Below are 12,412 nucleotides of genomic sequence, written 5' to 3'. Positions count from 1 at the left end.
AGAAGATTATGTAAATACCAAAGGTACCCTACCAGATGAGCACTGGAGAGATGCCTAGACAGGGAGCAGTGAGAGGAGGCAGGTAGTGGGCCCAGAACAATGAGCAGAAGGAGAAGGGCCTTTCTCTACCTGCCATGGGTGAGATTGTAGTTGGTAAATACATCCTTTGTGATGAAACGGGGCAACCTTACGATATATAATTACCACTCACCTCTTGCATGCAAGGAAAACTGGACTGAATTATGAAACGGAAATCTCTAAATGTGTGCTTCTCTTTCAATTGAATTAGGTTTGCCCAAGTACTATTTTATTACAATAGGGCAGACCAGAATTTTTCTGAATAATTCTAAGCCCTATAGGAAGCTTACCTTTATTAAGTTTAGATCCTAAGACTGCTTATTCTCAAACTATATGCTACGCTTTCAATGACCACAAAACCTGAAGGTTACCTTTTTAAAAATTAGTACAAGAGCTTTATCAAAACCCTTAAAATGAAATGTTTACCTGTTCTTAGAAATTACTGACCCCACGCCTGATTTCTACAGGTTACCCAAGCAAATCAGAGAAACTCTGGAGCATGGAAAAAATGAAAACCTACTTCTGCCTCATCAGGAACCTGCAGCCCACGCTGTCTGACGTGGGTAATCAAGTTCTTCTCCGGTACTACCAGATGCAGAGGCAGAGTGATTCCCGGAACGCTGCCCGGACAACCATCCGCCTGCTGGAAAGCTTGATCCGATTAGCAGAAGGTTCATTTCATCCAACAAATAATATTTTCATTGGGGGCCCAATAAGTGCAGGGCCTAGGGCCTGGCACCGTGAATTCAGAGATGAGAAGGATAATCCCTACTCTAAGGTGCTCGCAGTCGCTTGAAAAGTAAAGGCTCTGAGCTACGAAACCCCATCTTCTGGGGACGGATTATGGGTGTCAAGTGAAATGTAGTGTCATTAAGAAAGAGGAATCTTCGTGATATCTCAAGACCTCCTATAACTTAAAACATTCATTTTGGAAGTCTTAGTGATGTTCTGTTTCTCAAGGGCAGTCTATCAGCATTTTGGGTGGGATGCTTCCCTGTTTGGAATTGTTTCCTGTATAGCAACCTGCTGCTAAGGTAACAACACCGAAATAATGCCATGCCCTATCCCATCCCCAAGGCATGAGACTTACGTAGAGACACAGAATTCACGTGCCTCTCAAGAGTTTTTTTTTTTAACATTGGCTTTTACATTTAGCCCTTGTTTAAATAATTCTAAAAAAAAAATTCATATGAACTGACTGTATCATATCATGACATATGCTTAATAAAGAGTTCTTTAAAACAAATGCACTTCAATTTTTCAAGGATTTATAGCTAATATGAGGACAGGAAATACTGAAAATTCAGGTTTGCAAGTTTGGTAGTTTTGAAAAGCTCACAGATAAAGAGAAGTGCCAGAGATGAGAAATGAGTTTTAGTTTTGTGTATTTCTATAATAGACTAGAAAATGAGGATTAAAAGCTGTTGAATATTAAATATATGTTTATATAGCCCCTTTCTTTTCAGTGGTTCAGAGTACTTTTTTCATATAAAACTATGTACACAGAATTGCCGTGGGCTATGCAAAAGGATTAGGCCAATTATTAGAGAAACAACCCTAAAGGCAGTTGAACTTCGACTTCTGTGCTTGTTCTAGTAAAATTAGTTTGTTATTAGTAGCTCATTTATAAAATACAGTTTGGACAGGATCAGGTATTACATTTATCACCTCAAATACTCATTAAAAAACTCCTATCTTCAAAATTTCAAATGTGTCTTACTTTCTTAGCTCATGCTCGCCTGATGTTTCGTGACACTGTGACTCTGGAAGATGCTATTACAGTGGTGTCAGTAATGGAGTCCTCGATGCAGGTAAGGATATTCTGAACCTCATATTTGAACCCTACTTATAAGCATCGAAAAAAAGATGATTTATAGCATATCGGAAGTAATAAAAATGATCATATTCTAGAGCTAATAATTCCTGGAAATATCTAAAGGAAACCTTTTTTTTTTTTCTCCTTTTTCTCCCCAAAGCCCCCCCAGTACATAGTTGTATATTCTTAGTTGTGGGTCCTTCTAGTTGTGGCATTTGGGATGCTGCCTCAATGTGGCTCGGTGAGCGGTGCCATGTCCGTGCCCAGGATTCGAACCAACGAAACACTGGGCCACCTGCAGCGGAGTGCGCGAACTTAACCACTCGGCCATGGGGCCGGCCCCAAGGAGACCATTTTTAAAAAGGGAAAAAATCATCATGGAAACATTCTCTACGTTAATAGCATTGATTTTGCCCATTGGTGTGAAGTAGTGGGTCTCAATCCATTTTCTCCTCAACACACCTGAAGGATGCTCATGGTCCCACTAGTGACAACATGGCTTCCTAGAGCAATGCTTGCCACCAAGAATTGGGGGAGAGGACTATTGAAATTTGAAAAAGGCTCCCAGGTGATTCCGATACCCAAGAGGGGTAGAGGGCTAGTCTTAGCCATCCGGGTCAGGGGTCCCCAGTGTGTCCTTCCTCTCTGCAGGCGGGTCTGGTATTCTCCATTTTCTCACCCCTTCAGGGAGGTGCGCTGCTGGGAGGTGTGAATGCACTCCACACTTCCTTTCCTGAAAACCCCCTGGAGCAGTACCAGAGGCAGTGTGAACTTATTCTGGAAAAGCTGGAGCTGCACAGCCTCTTGAGTGAAGAGCTAAGAAGACTCGAAAGGTGAGAAAAGAAAACCAAGAATGGCATATAATAGAAAATCCTTGCTTGGCATTTAGTGAAACACAGAAAGTGTAACTGAAATGGAAAATCTGTCTGTACTCTCTGTAGGGGATTGTTTCAGTTATCTCTTGCCGTGTAATCAACTACCCCAGAGCTCGACAGCTTAAAAAAAAACACGACCACCATTTTAGTGCTCGCTCTTCTGGGAGAAATTCAGGGGGGCTCTGTGGGGATACTTGTCTCTGCTCCACATGGCGTCAGCTGGGGCCGCTCATACACCGGCGTTTAGCTGGGAGCTCATATGGGATTGAAGCATCCAAGATGGCTTCTGTCACATGTGTAGTGCCTTAGCTGGAGTGGCTTAAATGGCTGGGGGTTGGCTGGGCCCTCTCTCTGTAGGGTAGTCACAGCTTTGACATGGTAGCTTAGGGCTCCAACAGAGCAAAAGTAGAGGCTGCCAGGGCCCTTACAGGCTGGGCCTGAACTAGCGCAGCATCACTTCTGCCACATTTTGGAAGTCAGAGCAAGTAAGAGGGCCAGCCCACATGCAACATAAAGGGAACTAGACACCACCTCTTGACGGGAGGAGTGGCATAGACCTATCAGGATAGGGGAATTGATGGCTGCCATCTCTGGAGACTGCTTTCCACAGCTGCGTTTCCTTGGCTTGCTGGTTTGGTGAGCCTCGTGGAGAAGTCGGACTGACTGGTCCTTCTCTCTATATAGTAAGCTGTATATAAATTCACTATCTAGTAAGTTGGTATCACTGGGTCCCGATTACATAAGAAGCACCAAGGTCAGCCACCCACAGTTCACACCCAAGATGCACGGTTTCCGTAGCATCAAGAAACCGGAGTGAATGGGCTTTATCCTGTCTACTACCACCACTTCTTCCTCTTCTCTTTCTTTGGCTCAGTGTGAGAAGCAGGGCAGTGCTATTCAGAGAGGTGGCTGGGACGGCTGCTACGAAAGAGGAAGTTGGACACCAGAAGAGTGATCTACCCCAGGCCAGACCTGGACACAAAACATTTTGATAACTTGGCTTTATCATTTTTCCTCACCAGGAGAGGATATGTACAAGGGAGTGTACATAAAGAATTGTTGTGTTTATTAATATTTTAATTTTATTCTTCTTGTTTTTAAAGCTTTCTTCCAAGCTTGATAAATATTTATCGGTAGTCTATATATGACCCTGGTGACAGAAAATCACAGGCAGAAGACAGGCCCAGGCTGCTTTCTGGCCAGCCTAGGCTAGTAAGCTGAGGAGTTAGGGGTTGGTTAGAGGTAACCAGGCCTTGCTTTCCCCTGGGCAAGGCCCTGCTGGCTCCTTAGCAGCAGCTCTGAGCCTCCCGTCAGCATCCTGATCTTCCTTCTCTACATGCCCGAGTTCATGACTTTTAAAAATTTACATATTTAACAGACTAAAAAAAATCCCCGGTGAGAACGATGTATTTTATGTCAAAGAGGGAAATTTGTTTTTCATCCTCCAGGGTAACAACTCAGGAATGACAAAAGCAGTGTCCACAACTCAACTTTCTAATGACTTGTTAAAATGTGGACACACGGGAAGGACCATGGCACGTGTATTACCTAAAGAATTTTTCCCTGAACTTTAGTGTTTCGTGCTCCCCAACTACATGAGCTTCTAAAAGGCTAAGCTTTGAGTCTGTCCCTGTGAAACAGGAATGAGGAACGGCAAGTGTATCCGTTGGGTGTCTTCATGATCAGTGCGAGTGGCTTAATGATTGACCTGAACCTGGTTGTTGGTGTTGCTCTCGGAGCTGGGGTCTGGTGAGCCAAGTGCCCGTGGAAGTGGAGCAGCTGCAGGAGGATTTGGGGACCACACCGGGATAGTGACTGTATTAAATAAAGCCCTGAGTATTCTTTTCCTGTGTTTCTCTCTTGTTTGCTCACTCTCTTCCTCCAGCAGCATCCTCTTTTGAATTTGTAAAACCTCAGCACTCCCTGGGGAGGCGTGGAGACTGCCTCTGTCCTGCTGATACCCAGGTGCCAGCCTGCAGTAAACTTGCACTTGGTGTAAAACCAACCCCCTTTTCTTTTGGTCTCCTGGCTTTTTAGTGATCCAGCACATGGTGTTAAGATCAGAGCTGTTCCTTTGGTTCTTTTGTGTTTGATGTGGCTGGTCCTTTTCACACCTGCCCTGGGCTAGGCTTGGCTTTTGGAGAGGCTGCTCACTTTGACCAGAAACTGGTCATTTTGACTACCAGAAACTGACATGCTGGATCAGGAAGGGGGAAGGAATGTGAGGCTCAAGATCAGTGTTATGTGATAGAGAAACAGCAATAGGACTTACCGGATTCAAAGTGACCCTCCAGGAGGGAAAGAAGAGAAAAAAGGTAGGTAATGATCTAAAAGATAGGATACTGCCTTAAAATATTCCTTTCTTCTGGTATTTCTTTGTCATGCAGGGCCATGTTCTGGTGTTGATCCTCGAAGCAGCAAAACCCAGTGCCCTGCAAGTGAAAGTGAATTACCTCAACAGCACGAAAAGCTAATCTCATCAAGTGAGAAAACCCCAGCAGCCTGTGGGTTTATCCCCTTAGGAAAGAGTTCTCTATTCCTGAAGGAGATCACACATTAATAATAAAACCATTTGTATTTTTATCACACTTTTATTCTGGAAAGTGCTTTACTAGTGACAGCCTGCCTCAAGTGGTGGCTAGTCTACCCACCTCGAAACAGAGTGCAAAGATGCTGTCTTTTAGGAAGGTCTAGTAAAACTAGACTCTCTTTTTTCTTTCTTTCTCTTTTTTTGGGGGGGGGGTGAGGAAGATTGGCCCTGAGCCAACATCTGTTGCCAATCTTCCTCTTTTTGCTTGAGGAAGATTGTCGCTGAGCGCTAACATCTGTGCCAGTCTTCCTCTACTTTTTATGTGGGATGCTGCCACAGCATAGGTTGATGAGCCGTGTGTAGGTCTGTGCCCAGGATCTGAACCAGTGAACCCCGGGCCACTGAAGCAGAGCACACAAACTTAACCACTATGCCAGTGGGCCAGCCCCCCAATACTAGATATTTTATGTAGGGGACAATTTAATTCCCAAAGTCAGAGTTAGACTGAAATACTAGGACTAAATTTATTCTACCCCTTAAAATTCCCCATCTTTTAGCACATTGTTAAGGAGCTTTAACAGTTATGAGTATCTCTGACCTCAACTTGATGCTGAAAACATACTTGATAGTAGTAATGTTGAAAGGTATTTGGGTTTTTTGTTTGCTTATGACTACACTGAACATGGATTTTACTGTGCTGATGTTTCCAAGTGTACTGTGAATGAATATAACCCAATATTTTTACAGTAATTTTTTGTTTTCCCTGATTATGAGGTAATACATATTCTTTATAGAGTATTTTTAAAAATAAAAGTAATGAATTAAGAAAACAAAAATCACATACAATCTTATTTCCCAGAGAGATTTACCATTAACATTTTAATGTATTTAAATGTTTACATTTAAAATTCATGTAAATTTAATGTATTTTCTTGTATTCCTTTTTTCTATGATTTCACATGATTTTTAGACTGATTTACTCATGTGCTTTTTGGTGCAGTTCTTTTCAGATTTAGTGCAGGTCGTATTAGTGCATAGATGGAAGCAGGGTCGTGTTGCCCTTCTATTGAAAAGGCGTTTCTAGGTTGTTAGGAAGGGCTTTCTAGAGGAGCTCCTTCTGAGAAACTACAGTCCCTGTAGAAACGGGTCCTCTGGCATTATTTCACTTTCCAATATGCCCAAGATTTGAAATGAATATCACTGATCAGATCCTTCAATCTGGGAGGATCAGTGGGTTTCAACTCGGTATCGGTTTTGATGAAGAGCGTCTGCCCAGAACACAGGTTGAAACATGGCTGGGCTTTGCATGAAAGATGTCACAATTGCCCGCGATAGGTCTGCCACGCCCGTGAATGGCGGAGGGGGCAGCGGGAGCTGCTGTACAGAGGAATCAGTCTGCTACTCCTGAGGAAGGTGACTTTTTAGATGCGCTAAAATTTGGTGCCTCGGTTAGGGAAAGAGGTGAGAGATCACAGTTTCTAGTTTTTCACTTTGGTTCTGGTCTGCACACTGGCTACCAGACAACCAGAGCCACTTTCTCGATCAGCAGTCAGCTACAGTGCAGACAGCTACTGGGCTGTGTTGTAGCTGAACGTTTAATATGAGAAAGAAGACTGAGCATCTTCCACTGACCTTCAAACAATCTTAAATGAATTAAATAGACTTTCAGAGAGCTCTAAAAATGTAACAAACCTGCTGCCTCATTTTCTTTATTTTACTATAGTATTGGGCTAAATGAGAGTGATTATCAGAGCACTTAAATCCTATACTGATGACAGGATAATTTCCCCCTGCTGCTCTGGGAAACTGTGTTTGGTGTTACCTTGGGCTTATGTTGGACATAAACCTTTAGGTGGTATCTCAGAGACTAAAGAAAGGAGCGAGTGCTCTTCCCTTCAATACGTGTTTTCCTTCTGTGTTTCTGCTGCAGGTTACAGAGTCAGAGTGCGTGCCAATCCCAGCCACTGGCAGTGGAGGGAGAGACTGCTCCAGGATCCTCGGGAAATGATCCAGGGGAAGAACCCGAGTTCAGAACATCCACACAGCAGGAAATACATTGTGGCACGCACGCCCCCTCTGCGGGAGGCAGTCCCCGGGGAAGCCCACTTCTCGATCCCTCATCCCATCTGGGGCCCAATAGATCAGCAAGTAGAAAACATTCAGCTGAGCACAAAAATAGCAGAGATGACAGTTTGGACTGGTTTGACTCCATGGCAACTCATCAGATTGAACCTCAAAACACTGTTCCTGTGTCTCCTCGTCCCAAAACAACTGGGGGAAAAATGGCTTTGAAAATCTCCAACAGTAAATCTCAGGGTAAGGAAAAGAGTGAGCCAGGCCAAGGGAGCAAACTGGAAACTGAACAGCTTCCAGCACCAAGGGAGACAGAAGCTCCATTGAGGCCAGACAACGGTGAGGGTAAAAAGGCAAAACAGGCAGCGATGGTTTCTGAAGCAGCAGCATCTGCTGAGGAAGCAGACTCAGTACTGACTCATCACGTCCCCAGAAAACTGCACAGGCTGCGCCAGGAGAGGGCCCAGGCTTCCTGCAGAAATCCCGCCAGGGCGCCTTCACAGCCCGCAAGCCCTTCTCACCCGCAGCCGCTTGCTGTACGCTGCCCAGAAGGAAGGCGGGAAACTCCCAAAAGAAGGAGACAGAAGGCCGTTGCTCAGGCCGAAGAGCCTGAACTTGAAAGTGTTGAGAGTCCGGGTCCCCCAGTGGCCAAACTGGCAAAATTTACTTTCAAACGGAAGTCCAGACTGACCCACTCCCCTGAAGACCACAGCCGAGTGTCTCCTGGCACAACTAAAATAGCACCTCAGAGTCCTAAAAGTCCCCACCACGAAACCAGAAAAGGAGCGGCTCTGCCTGTGAAGGGTCCAGAAAAGTTGGCCTCTACCTCAGGAAGCAGAAGCTCGGATCGGCTGCAGGGTAAGACAAAGGAGGTGGCACGGCAGCCTCCAGAGAGAGACGGGTCAGGAGAGAAGAGGGACCGTGCCCCGGAGAAGAGAGTTACTCAGCCTGAATTAGAGCTTGGGAATGAGACGGGGTGTTTTCATCCTACTTGTGAAAGAGACAAAAAGGAGGAGGTTTCGTGCAGTGATAGGAGCAGCAAGGTTCATGCTTGCACACTCGCCAGATTGGCAGACTTCTCCTTCACTTCCCCCTCTGAATCCAAATCCAAGTCCCCTCCTCCTCCTGAAAGGGGGACCTGCGGGGGGCGAGGCCCAAGCCCCCCTCCTACCAGCACAGCTCCACTGCTCGGCAGGAGAAGGAAAACATTTCAGCTGGAGGGGTCCACGGCGAGATTGTGTCTTCCCAAAAACTCTCTCTTCACTTTACCAGAACTAGATGATGACACGTTAGATTTTGATTGGGATGAAGAAATGAGAAAAAAGCCATAATCATGAAAAGCTTTCTGGTCAAATTTTACCCTCCCCAACTCAACACAGCGCCTTCAGGGCATCATCGTGGTGTTTGTATGTGCACAGAACCCTTGGCCACATTGAGTGCCATTCTGAGTACCAGCTCCTCCAACAGGTTTTATAATGTCAAGTTTATCTTCGTGACTTGAAAAGTTGTATAATCAATGTAGGTCAGTGTGATACCAGCACTTGAATCGAATTAATTGACGTTGTGCTTAATTTTGCAAACGGAGTCCTTATATTCCCAAAGATGTTTCTGTTTGTTTTGTTTTGGCTTGGTTTCTTTTTTAAGGGGGAAGGTCTTCCCTACATCCCTTCTTTCATTCAGTCGGGGACAGATGCCAGGAAGGTGGCGCTCATAAAGCTAACAAGGCAGGTGAACTCTTTTCCTTTTTTTTTTTCACCCAAGATGTGCTGAGTATGGTGAACATTTATCATGATTTGCCAAAAATTATGTGATTTTTCTAAAATTTTTCTGTGTTTATTCTCGTGTCAGATGAAATGTGACTAAAGTTTTTTTCTTTGAGAGGCATCCTCACAGTTTCATGGTATTCCTAAAGATCTGGCAGCTGGTCAAGTACTAGCTTCCTGAAGTATTGACCTTTTGAGTTGTCCTTTCTTTCTTGAGCCAACATTTTGTGCTTCCAATTCTTTTTATCTTTTGGCCACATACCTTCAACCTTCAACTTCAACCTCAGTCCTGTGGTTGGAAGGAGAGTGTGCAGTAGTCTCAATCATGTGTCGTGGCATCTACCCATGTGGTTAGTATGGAAACGTGATTCCTACTAAGTTATGATTCATTTGTCTTTAAAACCAAGCAGATGACTGTGTCTGGGAGGAATAGATGACTCAAGCTTTGCCTTTCTTAAGTCCTCTTAAAATCACTTCTTCCTTTGATTCTAGCAGGGGCTGTTAGGAGTCCATAATTACACTTTTTCTTCTAAAATGTGAATGTGTAAAATAATAATAGATTCTTTCATTGAGGGACCTTTAGACATGAAGAATACTCAAAACTATATGTACTCTGTTTAATGATCACTTCATTAAATTCATATAGAAAAAAACAATTTTTCTTGAGCATTTAAACATCAATTCCAAAATTGAATTTTCCAATTAAATTTTCTGAAAAATTTTAAACTATGATGCAAATTTAGTATGGGCGAGTCTTTTGAAATCTTCAAACATCTTACACAACTGATAAAAGATAAACGTAAGCAAGGATTATAAAGTTTATTACTGCACACTCCCTTACACCCATTCTAAAACATCAAGAGTATGGTTTACATAGGGTAATTTGATTATTTCTCTACTTAGTAACTTCCCAGTGTAGCATGATTCTTAAGGTGATATATTCCTAATCTTTCAGTGTTGCTACTTTCCTGGGTTTCAGTGTTCTTACTAGAACTGAGGAAAGGAAAGGATCTGGGTCATTGACCAGTTGATTCTTGGTCTGGACATGATCTGATTCTGTAGACTGTGGTCATTCAAACCTGAGCCACAGTGTTGAGCTATTTTTTTTTATGGTAAACTTCTAAGTCCCTTTCTTATAAATTTTTGTCTTTGAAACTTGGTATCTTTTGCCGTAATGATATATTAAGCTTTGCATGGCTGACGGTACCTAACCTACTCGCTTGTCATTAGGGCATTTTGATCTGTTGTTTTTATCATTTAAAATGGTTGTATTCCTTTTTGGGAATCTTGATTCTAGAGCTTTCATTTCTTAGTAATGAGGAATTTAGTTTATGTAGTTAACTTGTCTCTTCAGGACACTGAGTAATTCATATTTTAAAATTGCGGTGTTGAGTTGTCTCTCTTCCTTGGTTACTGTGTATGACCACCTATGCTACCTTCTACCTGCTTATTATTGTACTCATCATACATCCTAGTATTTGTGCTAATAAATCCACCGTATTTTTTATTTTAGTAATTTCTTCTGCCGGGATCATTTGGTCAAGTTACAAGTTCCATGTGTATATTATTTAGTGCTTACCCAGATAGAAATAACTATATATGTAAATATTATAAACAGACATAATTATTACAAGAAATAAAATACTCAATATGAATGGTCCCCTACTTATTAAAAAATTAAACTTCTATCACCGCCCACTTTTGAGTTATGACTACTTTGCTATGCTTATGTTTGATGCTCACAATGTCACAACTTGGTCAGTAGGAAGTGCCTTGATGTTGACACCCATGTACTTTTAGGACTCTGACGTTTCTAAAAGCATCCATGCTATCTGAAAACAACTGCATCTTCCAGACCCATTATGATTTTTTCTTCCTGCCCCACTCATAGAATCTGCTACCCCTAAGGCGCTCAACTTCCTTTAGAGGCCACTGGTATTCCAGACTGAACTCCGGGTCTCAGGGATGCTGGGGGTCAGTACTGGGCAGGAGCACTACCACTGCCGTTGGGTCCCTTGTCATAGTTTCAGGGCTGGGAAATGTTTACTGTCCTGAGGTCACATTTATCCTACTGTGTCCTACTTTTCTTACAGTGTGTGCTTTCACGATGACGAAGACTTTCCCCATTTGGTCTGTAATGTGTGTACCAGGGAAGCACAGAGAGGGGACATAGGTACAGTCTCAGAAATCACACTTCTGATCAATAAGTGAAAGTGTAATAAATACATTTCATTGTGAAGCAACATGTCAGAACATTTTTATGTCAGGCCAATGGACTCCTTGAAAACATTTTAATAATGTAAAACTATTTAAACACAATAAATGCTATACCTAATTTTGTTTGTGAGAGAACCAAACCAGAATTTTAATTCTGTTCTAACTATGTAAAAGAGTTGGGTTTTCTGACACTGTGAAAGATATACTCTTCAGTGTATATGTGGTATCCTAAAATTTATAATAGAGATTTTATTGTTGTAATTTTTAGTGTTTCTTAGAAATACGGAAAAAACAAACATATTATTCTGATATCTTTAACTCTTTGGCTTAATTCAACCAAACTTTAAACTTTTTCTGAAGGTTTACCAAAACTTTAATAATAGAGATCTATTCTTGGTTGACAAGTTTTAACAAACCTACATATTATTTATGTGTGTACTGTACTTCATTTCTGTGCCTTCTCCAACTGCTAAAGCTGCCCAGCTGGTGGAATTACTGGAAGACCAATTCTAGAGAAAATCTCAGGTCAACCCCAAGGAAGACCCCTAGAGCTCACTTTTGGCCAATCCACAACATTTGGGAGTTCAGAACCAACCTACCCTGACGGTCTAGGTCATCTGGCACCAGGTTAACCTCCCAGATGCAGCTGATCAAACAGCCCAGCTTCAAATCTAAGGCTCACAGCGCCGACGGCCAGGCCAGTGCACGTTCCTCAGTGTTCAAAACAACATCTTCTGTGTCTGCTTTCCGTATTGTTAACATTCAGGAAAGATTAAAAAGGCTCCTGGCTCACAAGAGGGGTTTTGTTGCGTCCCGTCTTGCAGGTGGCAGAGCCCCCCAGGTATATGGGGAGTCATCACCCACACACGTCCCCTTCACCGTCACGCAGAGGACGTACACAGGAAGCTGTGGAACTGCCCCCTATGACACATTCTTCTGTTTTCTTATCACTTCCACTGTCTTCCCTCTTAAAGGCTTAGGATATGTCTAAAGGTAATATTTGTAAAAGTCAACTTGACAGAAATGTTAAATTTGGCTTAATTAAATTGTTGATGTGTCT

At 42.9% G+C, this 12,412-nt stretch overlaps 1 protein-coding gene across 3 annotated transcripts in view; it reads left to right on the top strand.

Moving 5' to 3' along the window:
• The window catches only part of MCM9 (minichromosome maintenance 9 homologous recombination repair factor), an 85,328-nt gene extending 74,681 nt beyond the window's left edge, over positions 1-10,647 (top strand). For 2 of the 3 annotated variants that reach the window (XR_011497900.1, XM_044757108.2), the window contains 4 exons: positions 546-749; positions 1,807-1,889; positions 2,582-2,727; positions 7,230-10,647. Coding sequence is in view for 2 of the 3 variants with exons in the window: in XM_044757108.2 (XP_044613043.1) it covers positions 546-749; positions 1,807-1,889; positions 2,582-2,727; positions 7,230-8,703 (1,907 nt within the window). In the remaining variant the exon portion in view is untranslated. Of the gene's footprint in view, positions 1-545; positions 750-1,806; positions 1,890-2,581; positions 2,728-5,156; positions 5,299-7,229 lie in introns of those variants that run through there. The other variant, XM_070496796.1, reaches the window with a different exon arrangement.
• Positions 10,648-12,412: the final 1,765 nt, after the last annotated feature.

The sequence above is a fragment of the Equus asinus genome, chromosome 24, assembly GCF_041296235.1.
Source record: "Equus asinus isolate D_3611 breed Donkey chromosome 24, EquAss-T2T_v2, whole genome shotgun sequence".
Taxonomy (NCBI): domain Eukaryota; kingdom Metazoa; phylum Chordata; class Mammalia; order Perissodactyla; family Equidae; genus Equus; species Equus asinus.
This window is presented reverse-complemented; position numbering and strand designations above follow the sequence as displayed.